General features: G+C 42.4%; 1 protein-coding gene across 2 annotated transcripts; it reads left to right on the plus strand.

Moving 5' to 3' along the window:
- The first annotated feature begins 1,320 nt into the window (after nucleotides 1–1,320).
- On the plus strand, nucleotides 1,321–21,103 carry CLP1 (cleavage factor polyribonucleotide kinase subunit 1). 2 transcript variants are annotated; one of them, XM_087920707.1, is made up of 3 exons: nucleotides 1,321–1,434; nucleotides 17,217–17,841; nucleotides 19,799–21,103. In XM_087920707.1, exons 2-3 carry the CDS (start codon nucleotides 17,236–17,238, stop codon nucleotides 20,468–20,470), a joined length of 1,278 nt encoding a protein of 425 aa, XP_087776833.1. In that variant the 5' UTR covers nucleotides 1,321–1,434; nucleotides 17,217–17,235; the 3' UTR covers nucleotides 20,471–21,103. The 2 variants fall into 2 exon arrangements, with proteins under 2 accessions (XP_087776833.1, XP_026575429.1); XM_026719644.2 differs by lacking the exon at nucleotides 1,321–1,434 and adding an exon at nucleotides 16,008–16,235.
- Nucleotides 21,104–22,794: the final 1,691 nt, after the last annotated feature.

A 22,794-nucleotide genomic window follows, 5' to 3' on the forward strand; every position in this document is an offset into this window, starting at 1 on the left:
GAGAACCAGACCGAAAGGGGAGGCACCTAGTGAGAGAAAAGGGGAAGGAATAAGCAAAGGAGCAATGCAAAGTTTCTTGGACCATTGGGGGCTGGGAAACGGAAAGAAGGAATGGACCTTGTCATGGATGTTCAAAAACGAGCATTAAAGTTGAGGATGCATCAAATAAAATTGTTAAGTGATTTCAGCTGGTCGAAAGGAGATCCTCAAGTCACATTATTCTACAAACCAGTTTCATGAGTTCTTTCAAGGTGAAGAAAACTACACATATTTAGATTTCATTTTTCCCTGGCCCAAGAATCTTACAATAGATGCTCAGCTGCCATAATGATGATGAATTATTTCCCTGTCAGTGAGTATAAAAACAAAGCAGTATGCTTTTTTTTTACATACTTTTCAAACTTCAACAACTAAGTTTTTCATAAGTGTGCTTAATACTGAACATTTGGGCTGAACCAGATCCCTTACCTTAATTAAAAATACTCTCTTCATCTTAATTGGCCAGCTGATTTAGAAACAGTTTTTGTTTGTTTTGTCACTGTCAGTCATGTCAGTAACCCAGCGTCATCAATATCAGTCATGATGTTGAGACGGACAGCCGTATAATTTGAAGTTCTTGTCATATATAAAAATATGACCTGCCAAAAACTACCAAGCAGTCGTTGAGTAATATTTCATTATATTATTTCTAGTATGACAAGCCAGCATTCAGTTTAATTACTGTAATGCGCAGACCTTTCTTAAAGGTCTCCTGAGTAGCTGCTAGCAATAGCTACCAATAATGTATCTTTCCCCAATTGCATTCCTACTTATTAACCACCACCACCCCCAATCATCCGTGCCTACGAAAGTCCTCTTCCAGGGACTCAATAATACGGCTCACCGTGCACATTCATTCAAAGTCGCCTACTCCCCAGTTCTGACAGCTTCCACCTCCTCGAGTTCGCTCCCTGCCGGCAAAAGCAGGCATTACACCTCAGTAAGCTGACTTTTCGTGAGCTCCCCCCTCCCCTCCCGTCTGCGCGTTTGTCCTCTTGCGATTTGCAACCCTCGTACCGTCCCGCAGCGAATCACACATGGGGAGGGTTGGAATCTGTCAGCGACTCCAGATTCCTAACCGCTCGGCTTTCGATTTAATGCAGTTAAATAAATAAATAAAAAAGATCGCCTCGCTACGCCCGGGTGCAACTTGTATTGCGTCGCTTGCCATTCTCCCCCATTCCCGTCCGCTTCCCCCGCTCTTAGAAGGAGCAGCGAACGGAGGGGAAAGAAAGGAAGGAGGTGGGGGCGAGAAAATAAGTGAAAGTGGGAGGAGCCCGAAGACCAGCCGCGTTAATCACCGCAGAGTCTGACTCACGTGGCTGCCTGCGCGGAAAGAAAATAAAGGCGACGTGGGGAAGTTCCCCGCGGGACTCGCTCGTGGTGGGGATAATGGTGAGAGGATGGAAGGGTGGCAGCTTTTATTTTTCCGCTGCCCAGCGAAAGCTAGCTCTTAGGCCAGGCTAAGGGTCGGCCAAACGCAGCGGGAGGGAAGGGAAAGTTTCGGCTGCGCCGACGCCTGCTGTGCCCTCTCCGCAGCTCACCTTGAAACCTGCTTCCCGGGGGACTCTTCTCCGGCCCTGCCTGTTCCAGCTGAGGCTCCGCGCGGGGTCGTAGCAAGGGGACAGCAGCAGGTTCAGAAGCAACCCGAGGGCTGTTTTTGTGCACCGTCTGTAGCCGAATGTGGCGGTGTGTTGTGGAACCGCATCATAACATTGTGAGTCATCCATCCCTCCTCCTCCTCCTCCTCCTCTTCTCCCCCGCCCCCCCTTCGGTCTCCCGCTACGTCAGAGCGGGGTCGGAGACACGGATCAGGAAAGGAGGGGACGAGCTCGAGTCACCCCGACAGGGACGCTGAGGGGAGAGAGGGCGCCCCGGCAGGGCACGCGGCACTCTGGGGCAGAAAACCGGCATGGGGGGTGGGTGGATGGGTGGGTGGGAAGGGGCAGCTGAGAGAAGACAGGCGGACCGGAGCCCTAACTGGGAGAAAGGCGCGCAGGAATCGCTCTTCCCTCAGTTGCTGCCTGGGCAAACTCTGACGCAGGGAGAGAGACGCAGCGTAAGGGTCACCGCCGGCTGGAAAGCTGCAATCTCGCTTTTCGGGGCGCTTCGTCTAGACTCTAGAGTCTAGACCATCCCTCGACCCCAGCCTGTCCAATTCTTCGGGAAATGCTCCCGGGACCCTCGCTGCCTCCTTCTCCGGTGCATGTGATGCTCCAGCATATGAAAGCCCCAGAATTTGGTCTTACTCAACTTCCGATTCCTGCCAGCCTCGACATTGCTCAACCTTCCTCTCATGTCCTCAAAACCGACATCCCCTCATGGCTAGGTCCGCGGATTTAGAATATCTCAAAGGAGAACGTATTTCCAGCTGTGGGCTTGGAGTTCAAAAGTAAATAATTGCTTAGTATATGGATTTTGGCCCCATAAAACCACGTAGGAGTTTAGGTGTTGCCATCTGTAGGCACTGAATTGCAGTCGTTCGGTTTCTAAACAGTAGAAAGAAAAACTCGATCCCATTACAAAGATTAATAAACCTTCCTTCACTTATCAACAAATATATACCAAGAATCCCCAACCCAAGCCTGCCTCCATGCAAGCAGGGACTATGTTACTGAGACATAAAATACTAAGAGCCATACATACCCAGGAAATGATATAACTGAGCAATTCATGTTGGCTTAAATATATGCAGGTTCTAGAATAGTTTAGAATTTGTCATACAGAATTCTTCAAGATAGGTTTGGCACTCATGATAAGGGCATCTACAATCAGCAAATCTTATTTGCTTGTCTTGAGGGGCTATCATTATGTCTGGCACTGAAAACCATGACAACACATCTTGGAACCAATAAGAATGTATTAGAAACCTTGATAGCCACAGGCTGAAATTCCGTAAGTAAGCCTACTCCTAAATTGCTATGTTCGATAATATTCTAGGACTACCCTATAATTCACTAAATTGCAGACAACTTAGTCTATCCTAATTTTAAGATTGGAAGGAAATGTGCCTTTGGAACCTTTGTGGCACTTCTATAGGACTGTTATTGCATTTAGAATTTGACTAGTATGCATCATGCTACTTTCATCAGTACTAACTTCTAATTGATAATTCACATTTAGAAAACAATGGAATAGTGGAAATTATTATTTTGAGAATACATTGTTATTACAATCACTAGCCCAATATTTGGACTGCTATTCCAAATTGATTGTCTTCAGGGCCTTCATCAGTCATGCTGGACATAGAAACATTTGGAAGCTGTTTAACTTTCCATCCTCCCTTCATGACCACAAGAACACTGGTAAATGTATCAAAGATGACTTCATTTTTGCTAGATATAATAGGGCTATAACAAGGGAGCGAGTGAGATGGCAGCATCTAAATTTTATGAATGTAAAGAAATCTCTTGTATTATCTTTTAGTTTCTTTGCTCCCAATATTTTCTTTTTTTAACTCTACAACCTCTCTGGTCTGTTTCAACTTAGCTTATAGTCAAAGCAGTCTTTTCCCCCTACTTGTCACAAAGGCTATCTATCCAATTGTCAGAGATCATTAACTAAAATGAAAATACAAATATTTTTTATACGTATGAGTGACTGCAACCATTCACTGACTATATAGCTTACAGTTCAAAAACAAAAATCAGAAGGAATCTGATAGATTGCACGTTTTAAAAGGGATAAATTTTGTGAGCTTCAACTTTATCAAAATGAGCACATGGTATAAAGAAGATACTGTAAATGAAAACTAAAACTGGTGACAATGAATGATGGAGGAAGGGATTAGTTAAAGTTCTGAACATACCCTTCATGAATTTGTCCAGTTTCATTTTAATGTCATCAAATTTAGCATCAATACCTCTTAAAGTTGCAGTTTTCTTATCTATTGTATAAGATTATTAGTGGCTATCAATCTTGGCTAGTATTATAGGAATACTAATGACTAGCCGGCATGAATTAAAGGGCACTAACACATTTCTCAGAAACATTTGGTGGCTAATGGAAGAATAGAACTAACAGAACTCTGAGGCATTTGCTTTAATCCAACAGGGAAGTTGCAACTAAATCTGGAAATGAAGTATACCAGTCCAAGACTAGTAGTTTTCCCTTCCCTTACATTCATTTAATAGGAACTTTTTTATCTCTATTGTCCATTATAGTTCTATTACAGGTACTGTAGTCTTCAGATCATTTTCCTCATGCAGCAGCTGTTTCAAGTTATGACTGCGATGAAAAAGTATCTCTGTGACCAGTCCTCAAATTTATCTGGAAAGCAAAGGAAAACAGAAATAAGATCATAAACACAGTTGTGGATTTATTTAGTGATTGCTTTGGTTAACAACCAAGTTGCTGATCCTAATTGTGGTCACTAAATGAGCGTCATTTGTATAGCAATACAGTAATGGACAGCTTAAATTTATCTAATTCACATTAGGCCAAAATGAAAGTTAACAGTCAAGTTATATTTCACCAGCACATTGGTACCATGATATGAAAAAAGAATATGACATAAAACTGCAATCTTATGCTCACTGATTTGTAATCCCCATTACACTCACTATAACTTCCTTTTGAATGAAATGTGGGAATGCATTTGCACAAATCAAAAGGATTCAAACACCATTTACTGCTCATAAAAGTATCATCACAATTAATGGAAAGTACTGCCTGACCAACAAGATTTCAAGAACAGATGGCAAAAATATACAGAAGGGCTGTCTGCCAACAACAGAGGCCTATTTCCTCAGGATAATGAGGAAAGGGAAGCAGAAATAGTCATCCTTCAGGAAAAATTCATCTTTGTAAGATCCTAGGTGTCACCATTTGTGCAGAAATAGCTGAACCCTGTACCACTCACAACCATCACAGACTTTTGCAAGAAAATTTGGGAAATGAACACATGGCAAAAGATTGGAAAAAAATCAGTGTTTATTCCATTGCCAAAAATGGGTGATTCCAATTACTGCACAATTGACCTCATGGTTCATATTAGCAATGTATTCAAGGATATCTAAAGAATATCTGCATCTGCTTTATTGACTACAAGAAGAGCTTTGATTGTGCCGATCATGACAAGCTATGAAGGGCCCTAGAAGATCTAGGGGTACCAACACATCTGATTAATTGGTGCAGTTGCTTTACAGAAATTAGGAAGCCACTGCAAACATCACATGAAGACACTGATTGATTCAATATAGAAAAAAAAAAGTGTGGCAAGATTGCATACTTTTACCTTTCCTATTCAACCTGTATGCTGAAGTAATCATAGAAAGCTAGAACTTGAAGAATAAAAATTCAGAGTGAAGACTGAAGGAAGGGACATCAACAATCTTTGATATGTTGATGATACAATCTCCTCTCAGAAACCGAAGAAGGCGAGAATCATCTGATTAAGGATTAAAGATGGAAATGAGAAATTTGGCCTCTTCCTGAACATCAAAAAGACCAAGCTTATTATCACTGTAGGGAATGGAAATGTCAAACTAACAGTTCAGAGTGAAGAGACCAGGTGCGTGCAAGAATTCACTTTCTTAGGATTGCAGATTGATCAAAGCAACTAATATATTGGACCATATAAAACCAGTCATAACGTTGGAAGGCAAAATCACAAAATTCTGGCTTACTTATTTTAGTCATTCTCCCTAGAAAAGAAATAAGCAGGTAGAGTCACTTTTTGTACTGAGAACTTGAAGATTCAGCAGCTCCTCCCTTCAAAAACATAGTTAATCATAATGTAGCAATACAGAGAAATAAGTAGGGGGCATGCATAAGCCCACCAACGTGCCAACCATCCCTGTCCTATTATTTCTTTTTTATTTTTCTTATATGTATCCATTTCATGTATCCATAACTATGTTTATGCTTATACCTGTTATCTTATAATTGCTTTACAAAATAAATAAAATAAAAATAAAATAAGTATGCCTTTTGCAAGGATCAAACCACCAAGTAATATTTATTAAGCTGAAGATACTATTGTATGTAGAAGTGTGGAGTTAGAAACATTATCCCTTTCCTAGAAATACCACAATTTGACTCCAGTGACAAGCCACCAACCACCGCACACCTCCTATGGTGACAAAAGGATTTTCTTAGTTCAAGGGTCTTCAACCTTGGCAAGTGTAAGACTTTTGGACTTCAACTCCCAGAATTCCGGAGCTAACATGACTGGAGGAGGAATTATGAGAGTTGAAGTCCATAACTATTAAAGCTGTCAAGTTTGAAGGCCCCTGTCATTATATTAAGATATCCAAGGAAGACATATCTGAAGCGCTCTTTGAGGCGTTGACAATAAGAAACAGGCTGACAGTCATCCTAATCGTTTGACATAAAACTACATTTCCCAGAAGCAGGCAAACAGGATTTCCTCATTCATTTTGATTTGTGTGCACTAACAAACATTTCCCTTGTGCCACTGGACGAGGAGGCTGCCTTGAAACAAGTGGCTATCAAGTGGCTGTCTAATTGTTATGCTTCCCTCACTTCCGGAGTAACTGGCACTTCCGTTGTCAAGACAATTCGAGTGGTTGGATCCCTGTGGATTTAATTGGTGGATTTCTGCTGCTTTCTTCATGGTTCTGACTCTGTTACTATAAGGGTGGTTCAACTTTTAAGCTGTTCCTTCCACCAGATGGCTCCTTTCTTTCTTGGGAACACTTCATTCTTGGCGCTGCCTTAGTCTCGCTGTTTCTCATGTGTTGTTTTGGTACTTGATGAAACAATGGGATAGAAATCCCTTTGGGAGATGCTTCCTTTTGCTTTAATCAACTCACACTATAAATCTTTAAAATTTTTCAGTGATTTTTATGATTGATTGATTATTACATGCCATCAAGTCGTGGTCAGCTGCCAGCGAGCATATAGATAAGATTTCATCAATGAGTTTTTATGCTGCTGAAGCAATAAGAATGTTACTAACTAGAACATACAGCACAATTTTCATCTGATGTTAGCTGTGTGGCAAACCCCAACTCGTTTTGAAAAGCCGAGCATTATTGTTCCTGATGATGACCTGTATAGGGAACCATAACGAAATCCTAGTTTTGTCAAAGAGACTGCATCCTGGAAGATTTCAATAGGAAATTATTTCTTCATTTTTGTTAAATCATCAGCAAGAACTTTTAACTGGAACCTCAGAAACTGGAGCTGTATATTGAAAAGAGCTGCTATGCAATTGTAATTTAAGCCCATGGTGGCTCTAGAGAATGTCAGCCTCAAGATCTCTTCGGGTACCCTAACGGCTATCTATCTCATTTATCTCTCCCATATCCTACCTACTTTATCTTCTCTACTGCTAGGCTTAATTCTTTCGGCTGTCATTAGCAACGGGGGGAGGGGTAATTGTGGGGGGAAGAGAGCTGGAGGTGTTTTGCATTCCTTTACTGTGGGTAAGCAAAAGGAGGGGGTGTATGATTTCTTCTTTTCAACTTTCCATTTCCTTGCTAGCCTCTATCCCTTTTTGCGCAGCTGCGATGTCTTATCAAAATATGTCAAGGTCAACGGACAGAGGCCTCATCACCACCTGAAGATGCCCACATGATCATATTCAGAACTTTTAATTGGAAGAGACTTCTGGACTTTGGGGGGTGGGAACAATTCCATTTCTTTGTATGTGTGATCTGCGCGCCAAATTCTCAGTTTCGGAATTCCATCTGTAGTTTCCGCTTTAATTTCCAGTAAAAGAATAACTTTGCTCTGATCCATGGAGTCTGGGTTTTTCTTTCTTGGATTTTGAAGGGAGCACACACTGACATTATTCCGAAACTGAGAATTTGGCGGGAAGGGGGAGCGAGTTCAGCCTGGGGAAGTCGGGCTGCCACCACCCCCCTAGCCCAGCCCACACCAGCGCAACAACCAGCCGCCGCCCGGGGAGCCCCAGCAATGGGTGTAATGCCTAGAAGACGCCACCTGCCCCCCTTAGATGTGAAGTTTGGAGGAAATCCCAAGGATTTGGGGTTTTTCCTGGTACAGGTCGGAAGCTATATGGCAGAATATGAAAGGGAGTTTACCTCTGAAGCAGCCAAAGTAAGATGTGTTACCAGGACCCTGGAGGGGTTGGCAGCAGACTGGGTGGTGACTTTGTATAATGATAACTCCCCCCAACTGTGAAGCCTTGATGTTTTCATGACTACTTTGAGGAGGAGGTTTGAAGACCCTCTGGCAGAGAGAAGGGCCAGAATCAGAATGAAAACCATAACTCAAGGGGGGAGATCAGTTGCTGACTACACCCAAGAGTTCAGACAGCTGGCATACCGCATCCGAGGCTGGTCCCAGGAGGCTCTAATAGAAGCCTACAAAGATGGCCTAAATGAAGAGGTATACCACATGTGCATCTCCAGAAGGGATCCACATGACTTGCAGTTGTGGTACCTGCTAGCAGAAGAAGTGGAAATAGATCTAGCCCGAAGCAGACGCAGAGGAGGCTCCGCATGGAGCAACCTGCTCCCCCCCCGGCTCCGAGAGACCCCTAAACCCCGAAAGGGAGGGATGACGGCAAGGGCTAAATCCACCGCCTGCTTTCGTTGTGGGAAGGAGGGCCACCGGATTGCGGATTGTCGGGTCAAACCAGATCCAAAGAGAGGACGGGGCCCAGGAAGGAAGCCCGAAACCTCCCCAACCAGGCTTTGCAAAACCGGGCTAGAGATAGGGGAGGTTGTAGAGGTCGCTCCCCCAGCGGAAAAAGAGCTGGGGCCTCCGACTCCCCCCGACGAGAGCGAGACTGACTCAGAAGGCGACGTCCCGGTAAGTCCTAACCGGGGCTCCCTTACCATCCCAATTAAGTTAAGGGTGCCCACCTCAGGGACCGAGGGGGAGATGCTGGCCTTATTGGACTCGGGGTGCACGAGGTGCCTAATTAGCATGAAAGTAGTTAAGGCCATGGGCATCGGACTGAGAAATTTGAGAACGCCCATATCCTTTTGCCAACTGGATGGGTCTGAGGCAGGAGGTTGCCCTGCATGTTTTATAACGGAACCCCTAGAGATGACCATGGGAACCCACAGCAAGACCCTGTGTTTTATTGTGGCTCCCGGGATGGAACAGTCCCTAATCTTGGGATTGCCCTGGCTTCGGAAATGGAATCCCCAAGTGAACTGGAGAGAGGGGTGGATACGGATTCACACCGATCGGCTTCCGGAAGGGGAGGAGCAACCCCCCCGGGAAGTGAGGAGAAAACCCATCCGAAGCCCCAAAGCCCTGCTGAGACAGCTTCCGCAGGGGCCGAGCGCATAGAGGGGGAGGAGAAAATCCCGAAAGAGTACTGGGACCTAAGAGAGGTGTTTAATGAAAAGGCCTCCAATGAGCTCCCTCCCCATCGGTCAACCAATTGTAGCATTGAATTTCTACCAGGGGTGACGCTCCCAAAGCCAAAGATGTATTCGATGACCCCAAGGGAGTTGGAGGAATTGAGATCGTTTGTCGACAAGAACTTGAAACGGGGTTTCATCCAACCTGCCAGACCTCGAGTGGCGGCCCCTGTGTTGTTCCGCGAGAAGAAAGATGGCTCCAAGCGCTTGGTGGTGGACTATCGAAACCTGAACGCGGTGTCCGTGGAGAACGTGTACCCCCTTCCTCTAATGAAGGACATGCTAGCCCACCTGGCCAAGGGGAAGATTTTCACGAAACTGGACTTGAGGGAGGCTTACTACCGAATCCGAATTAAAGAGGGAGACGAGTGGAAAACTGCATTCAACTGCCCGATGGGTTGCTTCCAGTTCAATGTTCTCCCATTTGGCCTACAGGGTGCACCAGCCGTCTTCATGCAAATGATCAACCAGGTGCTCCACGAACATTTATACAAGGGGTTTTTGGTCTACCTAGACGATATCCTTATCTACACGGAGACTAGAGACGAACATGTGAAACTGGTACGCTCCGTGCTGCACAAACTGCGTGCTGCCAAATTGTACGCCAAATTGTCCAAATGTGAGTTCCATCAAGAAAAAATCGACTACCTGGGATATCGTATCTCACCCGAGGGCCTCGAGATGGACCCGGAGAAGGTACGAGCCATATTGGATTGGGCCCCACCGAGAACCCATAAACAGCTTCAAAGTTTCCTTGGATTTGCCAACTTTTACCGGCAATTCATCCCATGTTTTGCTAAAATAGCCATGCCTATCACCAACCTCCTAAAAACAAAGGGAGAAGTGAAGCCAAAGCCCAGCCAGCCGTTGAATTGGTCCATGGAGTGCCAAGCCGCTTTCGAGAAGCTAAAAAGACTATTTGCTGCAGAACCAGTGCTAAAGCACCCAGACATGGATGCCCCTTTCGTGATCCAAGCTGATGCGAGCGATGTGGCCGTAGGAGCGGTCTTACTTCAGTTAAACGAGAAGGGGACACTACAACCGTGTGCCTACACCTCCCGTAAATTAACTGACACTGAACGTAGATGGGCTGTCTGGGAGAAAGAAGCTTTTGCAGTCTGTTGGGCCCTACTGACTTGGAGGCATTTTCTGGAAGGCACGAGGCACCCATTTGAGGTATGGACTGACCATAAAAATCTGGAGGCCTTAAAAACGCCTCGGAAATTATCTCCTAAGCAAGTTAGGTGGGCCCAGTATTTCAAGCGATTCAATTTCTTTCTGAAATACATCCCAGGAGGAAAGAATTTTATGGCGGATGCTTTATCTAGAATGCCACAATACAACAGTGTTCGAAAAGAAGTGATAAGTCCGATTGTGCCCACCACACAGCTGGCTGCACCAGTGGTCACCAGAGCGCAAAAGAGGAAACAAGAGGCAGATCTCTCCAATGACTTGATCGAACGATTTAAAGAAGCTCTGAAAACAGATGAGTGGTTCCAGGCAAATGCAAATAACTGCACTGTTAGAGATGATTTAGCCTGGATGGGTGCGAAGCTGTATGTACCACAAACATTGAGGAGCCAAGTGTTACAACAGACTCATGACTCCAAGGCAGCGGGTCACTTTGGTTTCGTGAAGACCTTACACCTGGTGAAGCGGCAGTTCTGGTGGCCCTCATTGAAAAAAGACATTGAAACTTATGTAGCAAGCTGTCCAGTCTGCGCCTCAGCCAAGAGACCTCCTGGTAAGCCGCCAGGTCTGTTGCAGAATGTGGCCAGGCCAACTGCCCCTTGGAAGGAAATCTCCATGGACTTTATAGTAGATTTACCTGAGAGTGCTGGGCACACAGTCATCTGGGTGGTGACCGACTTGTTTTCCAAGCAAGCACACTTCATACCTTGCTCCAAGATTCCCTCAGCGAAGTCGTTAGCCAGACTGTTCATTATACATGTCTACAGACTGCATGGCGTCCCTGAGCGTGTAGTTTCTCATCGAGGGGTTCAATTTACCTCGAACTTCTGGAGGGAATTTTTGAAGTTAATAGGCTCCACCCAGGGTTTAAGCTCTGCCCACCACCCCCAAACTAATGGGGCCTGTGAGAGAACTAACGGGGTGTTAGAGCAATATCTCCGGTGTTACATAAATTATCAGCAGGACAACTGGGTGGATCTACTACCTTTTGCGGAGGTGGCGTATAACAATTCTGTCCACAGCAGTACTGGTTTTACCCCCTTCAAAGTGGCCACGGGGCAAGATTTTGTACCCATACCTGAACTCCCTCGTGAGAAACCCAATGTCCAGTCATTGGACGACTGGATATCTCAACTTCAATTCAATTGGCCGTCGCTCGTAAAGCTCTGGACGAGGCGCACAAATCCCATAAGAAATTTGCGGACAGGAAGAGAGCCCCACAAAAGTCATATCAAGTAGGCGACAAAGTGTTCCTCTCAACCAAATATCTGCAAACCACTCAGAAATCAAAAAAGTTGGGTCCTAAGTATGTGGGGCCTTTCCCTATTGAGCGGATTGTGAATCCTGTGACGGTTCAGTTGACTCTACCAAAAACTCTTCGTCGCATTCATCCGGTTTTCCACGTTAGCCTGCTAAAACCGAACATACCTGTACATTGAGACCGACCCAGACTGATCCCCCCGTGCCATTGTTGATTGAGGGTGAACAACATTTCGAGATTAAAGAGATTTTGGACTCTCGGAAGTGGAGGGGTCGTCTTCAATATCTTGTAGCCTGGAAACATTTTCCCCCATCCCATGCTGAGTGGGTGAACGAAAAAGACATTAGGGCCCCTGAACTGCTAAAGAACTTTTATGCTAAGTATCCTGATAAACCATAGAAATGTATGCAATGCTTAACGTATTTTTTTTTCTCTCTTACAGGGACTAATGTCCTTTTTCTAGGGGGGTCCGAATGTCAGCCTCAAGATCTCTTCGGGTACCCTAACTGCTATCTATCTCATTTATCTCTCCCATATCCTACCTACTTTATCTTCTCTACTGCTAGGCTTAATTCTTTCGGCTGTCATTAGCAACAGGGGAGGGGTAATTGTGGGGCAGAAGAGAGCTGGAGGTGTTTTGCATTCCTTTACTGTGGGCAAGCAAAAGGAGGGGGTGTATGATTTCTTCTTTTCAACTTTCCATTTCCTTGCTAGCTTCTATCCCTTTTTGCGCAGCTGCGATGTCTTATCAAAATATGTCAAGGTCAACGGACAGAGGCCTCATCACCACCTGAAGATGCCCACATGATCATATTCAGAACTTTTAATTGGAAGAGACTTCTGGACTTTGGGGGGTGGGAACAATTCCATTTCTTTGTATGTGTGATCTGCGCGCCAAATTCTCAGTTTTGGAATTCCATCTGTAGTTTCCGCTTTAATTTCCAGTAAAAGAATAACTTTGCTCTGATCCATGGAGTCTGGGTTTTTCTTTCTTGGATTTTGAAGGGAGCACACACTGACAGAGAGTTTCTTTTAATAATATTAGTCATAACCGATATGTATGCACACTTTCAATACACAGTGCATTTTACTATGTGCTACAAAAAGAAAAGGGAATGACTTTTTGTTCATACGGTCATTACATTAGAAGGAATTAGCATTATGAAGCAATCAAAGTGGTTTAGGCCAACATCATGGCTACCAAAAAATGGTTGGTCTCTCTGGGAAAGTATTGAGAATTTTTGCACTGAAGTTCCAAATTTTAAAAACTATTATTGTAGTTATTATTAAGTTATTTTCCATCATTTTGAGGAAGCTGGTGCAGAGTTTGTGATTCCAGTACCTTCATATTACAGATCATTTTTTAAAACTCTGAACCTATTCTTTTTCAATAAATTCCAAAAATATGAATAGTATCATGTTTGTGTCCCTGTCTATGTGACACTATGATTTCTAGGACCTATAAGACTGAATTTACAAAAAGAGATCTTACAATCTTGCAAGTTATTTTGCCTTTGCACTATATTAGTGCAGAGAACAATATAAATCCTAATGATACAAACAACAAAGTTATACTCATAAGTAGAAAAGGAGATAGGTAATAGGAAAGATGAGAATGATATTAATACAGTCTTACTAAGTAGTTTTTGACAGTGTTGTGGGAATTAGTTGTTTAGCAGAGTGATGGCATGGAGGGAGACTGTCCTTGGGTCTAGTTGTTCTGGTGTACAGTGCCTTATAGTGTAGTTTTGAGGGTAGAAATTGAAACAATTTATGTCCAGAATATGAGGGGTCTGTAGATATTTTCACAGCCCTCTTTTTGATTCATGTAGTATACAGGTACTCAGTGGAAGGCAGGTTGGTAGCAATTGTTTTTTCTGCAGTTCTAATTATCTGTTGAAGTCTATGTCTCATTTGGTTGCAGAGGCAAACCAGACAGTTATAGAAGTGCAGACGATTCCTCCATAGAACTTTATCAGCAACTGTATTTTAGAACACCATTTGAATTCTGATATCAACTCTTTTTCTGTATCATGCTTTTTTAGTCCTACAAGTAATATTGAATACTCATGATTCATGTGATAAATTCAGAGCCTTAAGTGGGCTGAGTTCAGGTGAAGCCTTTCTGGGAATCTCTCAGGAAGCAATGGCTGACTGAAAACTCCACTGTAGAGAGCAGAGCCAATGTCAGTGATGGAAAGAGGAACCAGTGAACGGATTGGCTCTCCAAATTCCTCTCATGTTTTTTATCTTTTCTCCCCTTTGGCCTTTTTGTTTTTTTAATTGATATTATTTTTGTTATCATTGTAATTTTAAATGTCAATGAACATTGCTTTAAAATGTTGAGGTGAAACCTTTCTTGTCTTCCTCTTGTACTCTGCATACTGACGGATATTCAGAGAAATCCATCTAGCTGGTTCAAAATAATATCTACCATTGGATTCCCTCAGCCAGCAAGCTTTTGTGCTTCTGGAGTTACATACTAAAATGCTAGCCCTGACTTCAATTGTAAATCAAAATATTTTAGCATCCTATATTGCCGTCTTAGTTCACTGTTGCTTTTTCACTGTTGAATGGCTAACTTGTAGATATACGGTAATGTAATCTATACTTCAAAATCTCCACACCTTGTTGATGAGTTACTGTACCACATTTAGTCCTGGAAGTTTTATCCCCAAATGGTAAGAATGGCTGGTTCCAAGCATTAAAAAACAAGGGGGTACTTCTATAGTGTCAGTCTAGTAATTATATTCATGCATACATTTATATATTTTCTCTCTGTAGTCCTATCTCCTTCTCAAGTGCCTAGAATCTGATCTGAACTTTCAGTTGAGTTCTTTGAGAAAGGTAACGTGTGAGATTGCTGATCCAGTACTGCAGCTAAAATTTGGACAGATGCAGAGATGGTATTCAGCAGGTTCTGACCAGTTCTGGAGAACAAGTAGGGGAAATTTTGAATAGTTTGGAGAACTGGCAAACATCACCTCTGATTGGAGATTTTACAGTATCCTTCCCCTGCCATGCCCACCAAGCCACACCCACAGAACTGATAATTAAAAAAATTGAATCCCACCACTGGATAGATGGTTTTCTGATGTCACTTCCGTCTGTTTCACTCCGTAGGGGTCTGTCAAATTTTGGAGAATAAGCAATTTTCTCTGTATGCATTACCGCTTCTTCCTCCTCTCAGAATAGCATCTTCAAATACATTTGCTCTGCCTGATTACAGGTATGTAGAATCTCAAGATGTAAAGCAATAAGTCTACTGATGCCAACTATAGTTTTCAAATGATAGTATGTATGCAAGTAGGTTATCAATCTTCATTTTATTGTTATTAAATAGGAAATTTTCCTTTTATGGTGCCTGAAATTAGTTATGGGCTTCGTAACTTTTATTTCCTATGATTCAATTTTCTGCTAATAAAAGTTGAAAGGCAAGTATTCTGTCCCGCTCTTGAAACAAGTTTTTTTCTGGCTAGTATCCCGGGCATCTATATGTAAAATATACTGTATGGCAACTTCCAATCTGCAAGTTCCAAGATTGATATAATGGTCAATTTATTTTAAAGCCTCAAAAGCCTTGTAACATGCATTGAATCAATACTAACTATAATACAGGTTTTCAAAAGGTATACAGTATTTAAAACACTGAAGTTACAACTATGGGACTACCAGAGGTCACATGTATTTCTTTTCATTCATATGGGTAGCAGGACTATACAAAAGTATCTTGGACATTTTAGAATCTAGAAACATGATTTCTATACATGTATCAGAAACAGAACATTCTGCCGAAGACATTCTGAACAGTTTAATCTACAGGAGAATCTCTTTTTGCAAATTCTTCAAAAGAGGAAAATGGATTTTCTTGTTTTTTCTTTGAAGACATTTCGCTTCTTATCCAAGAAACTTCTTTAGCTCCGGATGCTTCCAGACACCTAACGTCACTCACACGCATGCGAATAACTACTTTGAGGGTGAAGGTTCGTTCTCCGAGCTTGTGGGTTGGTTTCCGAACGTTTCGTTGCCAGGCAAGCGAGCGTCTTCTGCTAGCCTGGTAACGAAATCTCTATTTCGATAAATGCTTTTAAAAGCTCCCGCTTTTAAGTTCCTCATGATTTATTAGCGGCGCAGTTCCGCCCCTTTACGCAAACGAATCCGTTCTCGCTTTCGCCATACGTAGTTTACTGCGCATGTCCGGAGGAGCGCTCGAAGGAAAGGAAGAAGGGGTGTAGAGGAAAGGGGACTGCGCGCGCGCCTACGGACAGGAGGCTGACCAACCGGCGAGCCCGAGCGGGTTTGAGAACGCGCATGCGCGCCGTACTTCTCGTGTTGGTGTTTCTTGTGACTGCTTGGGCCGAGCGACCGGCCCACCGAGTATTTGGTTTTCCGGAGCGGCGGCGAAGGCGCGGCAACGGAAGGGACGGCGGTGGCGGGTAGGTGCTAAAGGTTGGAGGTGGCAAAGGAAGGGCTTTTATGATTGATTGATTGATTACATGTCATGAAGTCGTGGTCAGCTGCCAGCGAGCATATAGATAAGATTTCATCAATGAGTTTTTATGATGCTGAAGCAATAAGAATGTTACTAACTAGAACATACAGCACAATTTTCATCTGATGTTAGCTGTGTGGCAAACCCCAACTCGTTTTGAAAAGCCGAGCATTATTGTTCCTGATGATGACCTGTATAGGGAACCATAACGAAATCCTAGTTTTGTCAAAGAGACTGCATCCTGGAAGATCTCAATAGGAAATTATTTCTTCATTTTTGTTAAGCCATCAGCAAGAACTTTTAACTGGAACCTCAGAAACTGGAGCTGTATATTGAAAAGAGCAGCTATGCAATTGTAATTTAAGCCCATGGTGGCTCTAGAGAATTTCTTTTAATAATATTAGTCATAACAGATATGTATGCACACTTTCAATACACAGTGCATTTTACTATGTGCTACAAAAAGAAAAGGGAATGACTTTTTGTTTATACGGTCAGGTCATTCGCTAGAAGGATTTAGCATTATGAAGCAATCAAAGTGGTTTAGGCCAACATCATGGCTACCAAAAAATGGTTGGTCTCTCTGGGAAAGTATTGAGAATTTCCAATTATACTCAATTATCCTAAATTCTTCCAAATTGGGTTCTCTTAGATATTGAAACTAAAGTTCCTATGAGTTTCAACCAGCAGCAATAGTATCTGTTACTAAAAAGAGTTGTAATCTAGCATACAAAGAGAGATCCAATTTAGGACAGTTAATTAGACCATAAATATGAAATCAAAATTTGTTCACCTTTTTGGAGGACATACTTAGGGGAGAAGCGCTCACTGTTTCATATAAAAAGAGAATTTGATTTTTTTTAGTAAGTCTGGCATCCAACAACAAACTTAAATGATTTTGTTAAATTATGCTTTGTCCTTGTAGAATTTGTGAATAAAACAAGATGGCAGAAGAGACTGGAGATGAAAAGAAACTGGTTGCCAAGTTTGAGCTGGAGAGGGAGACTGAACTCCGCTTTGAAGTTGAGGCCTCACAAACTGTCCAGCTGGAACTTATGACAGGCATGGCTGAAATCTTTGGAACTGAGTTGACACGGAACAAGAAATTCACCTTCGATGCTGGTGCTAAAGTTGCTGTATTTACCTGGCATGGTTGTTCTGTGCAACTAACTGGTCGGACTGAAGTAGCCTATATCTCCAAAGATACACCCATGCTTCTCTACCTCAACACACACACTGCTCTGGAGCAGATGCGGTGGCAGGCTGAGCGTGAAGATGAGCGGGGACCTCGGGTGATGGTAGTGGGCCCCACAGATGTAGGCAAGTCAACGGTCTGCCGCCTGCTATTGAATTATGCTGTGCGTCTTGGACGCCGACCCACATTTGTGGAACTGGATGTAGGCCAGGGCTCAATTTCAATCCCAGGGACTATGGGAGCACTCTATATTGAGCGACCTGCAGATGTTGAAGAAGGATTCTCTGTTCAAGCCCCCCTAGTTTATCATTTTGGGTCCACCACACCTGGCACAAACATTAAACTCTATAACAAAGTAAGTATTGTGTGATGAAAAAAGCAATTATAAGAAGGATCTCTGCATAAAGTTTGGCTCCATAAATGATCTCAGAATAGAACTTTGGGGTGGAGATTTGAGTCACCATTTTTAACTACTTGTCTGGTTTCTTTGGACCTTTGTGGAATAGCTTTTCCTGTTTTATTTACATGGAGAAAAGATAGAACTATAAAACAATTTTTTTCATTCCCTTGATTACTAAATGGTATGTATAAGCAGGAGATGATTATAGTCATTTTGCTCCAATTATGACTGTGATTGGCCATTATCAGAGAAATAGCCTGTGTTAACATAGTAGGTAATGAGAGAGAAAATAGCATGATTAGTTGTTTACCATACAAAACTCACTCATAGAGAAAGGGTAGAATTTCTCTTTCTTGAATTTTGAAGCTGATGAGTATAAGCTATTTATATATAACTATTAAGATTTTGTAAAGATATGAGAACTCTACTACTTTTGACACTTTGACAAGTGTATCTTGTACAGGTGTAATTTAAAAAAATATCTCAGAAAGGTTTAGCTGTGATTTATGGCAGGGGTCCCCAACCACCGGGCCCCGGACCGGTACCGGTCCGTGGAACATTTTCTACCAGGCCGCCGGTTTGCTGGGCGCCGCCATCTTGTTTTGATGAGAAAGTGCTTCCAGGTGAGCTTTTCCGGTTGGAAAGCAGCATTTGGGTCCTGAAGGAATCCTCGCGCCTTAGTTTCATCGAAGGGGTGGGGGGGCGGCTTCGAACAAAACTAAGGCGCCAGGATTCCTTCAGGACCCAAGGCAAGGCGAGCCAAGCGACCATCCTGAAGCCGTCCTGAAGCCCACAGGTACAAGGTACAAAGGAGGAGTTGAAGGTGGCGGGGAGAAGCGGGGGACGGCTGGCTGGCCGGTCGCTCGGCTCGCCTTGTCTTGTCTTGTCATGTGTGCTGATGCCGGTACCAGGCCACGGACCATTTTGTGATGCCGGTACGGGGCCGTGGCACAAAAAAGGTTGGGGGACACTGATTTATGGTATAATGTATAAACAAAGCTTGAATCAAGAATACAGCCAGGTATAAGCAATCTTCATCTATAATTGATGTTTATTTACTTTTATTATGTTAATCTGGTTTATGTAACTGATTAACTGGAAGTCTGATTCAAACATAATTTTAGGTTAAGTCTTGCTATACTCATGATAAAGATTAGGAATGCAGGCTTGGTGACCCTGAATCAGGATGCGGAGTAGTGATTTATCCAAGATTTATTAGGATATATCCAAGATTTATCAGGTTGAGGAATAGGTTACATAATGAGTAAAGATTTGAAATATGAGTGGTGTTTTCAGGATCTTTGTGGAAGCAACTACTTAAAACTGTTAAGAAGAGGGAAAGGGTTATAACTTAATGGAAGATATTTAAGCTCATGAGTTTTAGTAGTTGGCTAAAATATTGAGGATAATGTGAAGGCTCAAGAAACCAAATTAGGCTCTGATGGGCTAGGGCAGGGGTGTCAAACTCAAACCCTGAGGGCCGGATCCGGCCCACGGGGTACTTAGTTCTGGCTTGCAGGGCCGCCCTGGAAACAGCTGACTGGCCCGCGGGACCTCTTACGAAAACGGAACTCGTGAGGGCCATGAGTTCTTTTCCAGTGCTTGGGCCCCCACTGGCACCCCTGACATGAGTGATGTCGAGCTAGCCATGCCCCCCCACCCAAAGTCAAACACAACCCTGATGCGGCCCTCTATGAAATTGAGTTTGACGCCCCTGGGCTAGGGTAACAATAAATGGTCTTTGTCTAAGGGCAGTTTCATACATTTTAAAAAAAAACTTACAAAAATGAACTTTTGAAGGGCTGAGGCTTTCAAAAAGGATTAGTTTCACTTCATGTCCTAAGTGTTTTATCCCAAGAGTTTTGTAGTTTCCTGTTAATTATATGCGTCTATTTCTTGTTTTTTTCTGTAGATCACATCTCGTTTGGCTGACGTGTTTAATCAACGCTGTGAAGTGAACCGCAGAGCTTCAATCAGTGGCTGTATCATCAATACTTGTGGCTGGGTGAAGGGATCTGGATATCAGGCACTTGTACATGCTGCTTCTGCTTTTGAAGTTGATGTTGTTGTAGTGTTGGATCAAGAACGCCTCTACAATGAACTGAAACGAGATCTGCCTCACTTTGTTCGAACTGTGCTACTTCCCAAATCAGGTGGAGTAGTAGAGCGCTCTAAAGATTTTCGGCGGGAGTTTCGTGATGACCGCATACGTGAATACTTCTATGGCTTCCGAGGATGTTTCTATCCACATGCTTTTGATGTCAAGTTCTCTGATGTTAAGATATATAAAGTGGGAGCTCCCACTATCCCTGACTCATGTCTGCCCCTGGGCATGTCACAAGAAGACAATCAACTCAAGCTAGTCCCAGTTACACCCGGTCGTGACATGGTTCATCATCTGTTAAGTGTTAGTACTGCTGATGGCACTGATGAGAACATCTCTGAGACCAGTGTGGCTGGTTTCATTGTGGTAACTGGAGTAGACCTGGAACGCCAAGTCTTCACAGTGCTTTCACCAGCACCACGCCCATTGCCAAAGAATTTCCTGCTCATCATGGACATTCGTTTCATGGATCTCAAGTAGTGCCCTGACTGGAAAAGCTCCATCGAGTTCCCAGTAGCTCTTTTACAAATAAAATTACAATTTTAAATGGAATAATTGCCCCAAAAAGAGGCATAAGAAGTGTGTACAGTAGAAGTTATTTGAAAGGGGGGAAAATCAGTTCTATTTTTTATCAGTCATTAGATAATTCTCAAACATGAATCGGAGAAGATTCATAGATTTTGGCTCATGAACAACTATAATAGATAGAGTTGTGGACTAGCAAATTGTTCGATTTGCATTTTTTCTTGAGCCTCTTTTTCTGAAACTGGGATTATGCCTAATATGTTCATCCTTAGGCAACCATAATGTGTAAGCATGGAAGTGGTTAGTGATGTATATTTTAAATGATTCCTCTTATCACCGACCTCCCCATATAGATGTATTTGTATTCTGCAGACAACATTCTGCAGGCAATCTTAGAAAATTTTACAGGATTAGAAACTTTAATTTCACTGAGGTTCCAATTCTTAAAAACTATAATTGTAGTTTAAATTAAATTATTCTCCATTTTGAGGAAACTGGAGCAGTTTGTGATCCCAGTTCCCTTCATATTACAGATCATTTTTAAGTCAACCTATTCTCTTTCAATAAATCACAAACACATGAGTATCATATTTGTGGCCCTGTTTATGTAACACTATGATGTGGACCTGCAAGAACTGAATTTACAAAAAGAGATCTTACAATCTTGCAAGTTATTTTGCCTTTACACTATATTAGAGCAAAGAGAAAGGAAGTTTTACATGCAAACAAAATGAAAACACAGATTTCACAGTGTTCAAGTAGCCAAGATACTCCCATTTGTCCCTTCCTCCTTAATAATAACAAAAATCCACTCATCATATGATTCAGGATTCCCTGCTGATCCACTGGTAATTCTTATTTACTGAACTTTAGCAGCATCTTTAAAACAACCCTTGACAAAATGCTTGTTCTTCCTAGATCTCATTAGATAAAACTAACTATTCTCTGTTGGCTAAGATTTATTTAGCTACCCAGGTGGGAGGGAAATCCAACAAATAACTAACTTGGGAATGGTCAGAGCTTCCTTTATTAAAATGTAACCACCTCAACAGCATACTTCCATGTAAGAATATTTCTCTTCCCTAGTTTCTAGAGAATTTAATGTCAAAAATGACAGCAGTGCAATAATTACAGTACTGTCTTAAACTTTGATTTAAAGTTTAAACAAAGTTTCCACAATATAATCATTAAACTGGCCTAATATTAATCCAGCTTAATTTTTAAGGTACATCAATAGTTCCCTTTAATTCAAATGGCTCTACAGAGGTGTACGGAACTGTCCCCTATGAACAAGATGGCTTTTCGTTCCCCTCATCTTGATGTCGCAATACAAAGATGGAATGAATTCTCTTTATAAAGGGTATAGTCTAGAACACCATAAGGATTTTGATAGTTTTTTTTCCCTGTATCATGCCTTTTCAGTCCTGCAACTAATATGATTATGTTGGCTACTCATTCAGGTGATAAAATAAATGCAGAGCCTTAAGTGGGCTGAGTTTAAGTGGAGCCTTTCTGGGGATCCCTGGGGAAGCAATAGCAGACCGAAGACAGCATTGCAGAGAGCCAAGCCAATGTCAGTGATGAAAAGAGCCAGTGAATGGATCGGCTCTCCAAACTCATTTTTCCTCTTTTCTCATTTTTCTCCCTTTGGCCATTTTATGGTTTTTTAATTGATATTATTTTTGTTATTGTTGTAATTTTAAATTACAGTAAAAATTATTTTTAAAGGTTTCTTGTCTTCCTGTTGTACTCTGCATACTGACAGTTATTCAGAGAAATTCATCCAGATGGTTCAAAATAATATGCACCATTGGTTTCCCTCAGCCAGCAAGCTTTTGTTTTTCTGAAGACTAAAGTTACATACTAAAATGCTAGCCCTTAATTGAATTGTGAATCAAAATATTTTAGTATTCTGCATTGCCTTCTGTTAGTTTGCTGATGTTTTTCACTGTTGAATGGCTAACTTGTAGATATACTGTAATGTAATCTACATTTCAAAATCTCCACATCTTGTTGATGAGTTACTGTGCCTGATTTAGTCCTTGAAGTTTTGGCCCAGAATGGTAAGAACAGCTGGTTCCAAGCATTAAAAAACAAGGGGATACTTCTATAGTGTCACTCTAGTAATTAGATTCATGCATAGATATATATTTTCTCTCTCTAGTCTTATCTCCTCAAGCGCCTAGAATCTGATCTGAACTTTCAGCTGAGTTCTTTGAGAGAGGTAACTGGTGTGAAATTGCTGATCCAGCATTGAAGCTAGAATTTGGACAGATGTT

This window comes from Pseudonaja textilis, chromosome 1 (assembly GCF_049901715.1).
Source record: "Pseudonaja textilis isolate UNSWEBS1 chromosome 1, rPseTex1.2, whole genome shotgun sequence".
Taxonomy (NCBI): domain Eukaryota; kingdom Metazoa; phylum Chordata; class Lepidosauria; order Squamata; family Elapidae; genus Pseudonaja; species Pseudonaja textilis.

Excerpts from the sequence above, each read along its gene's own strand:
- CLP1 (XM_087920707.1), top strand. The coding sequence starts at position 17,236 with ATGGCAGAAGAGACTGGAGATGAAAAGAAACTGGTTGCCAAGTTTGAG. Across the intron at positions 17,842-19,798 it reads ACATTAAACTCTATAACAAA|ATCACATCTCGTTTGGCTGA; the intron begins GTAAGTATTGTG and ends TTTTTTCTGTAG.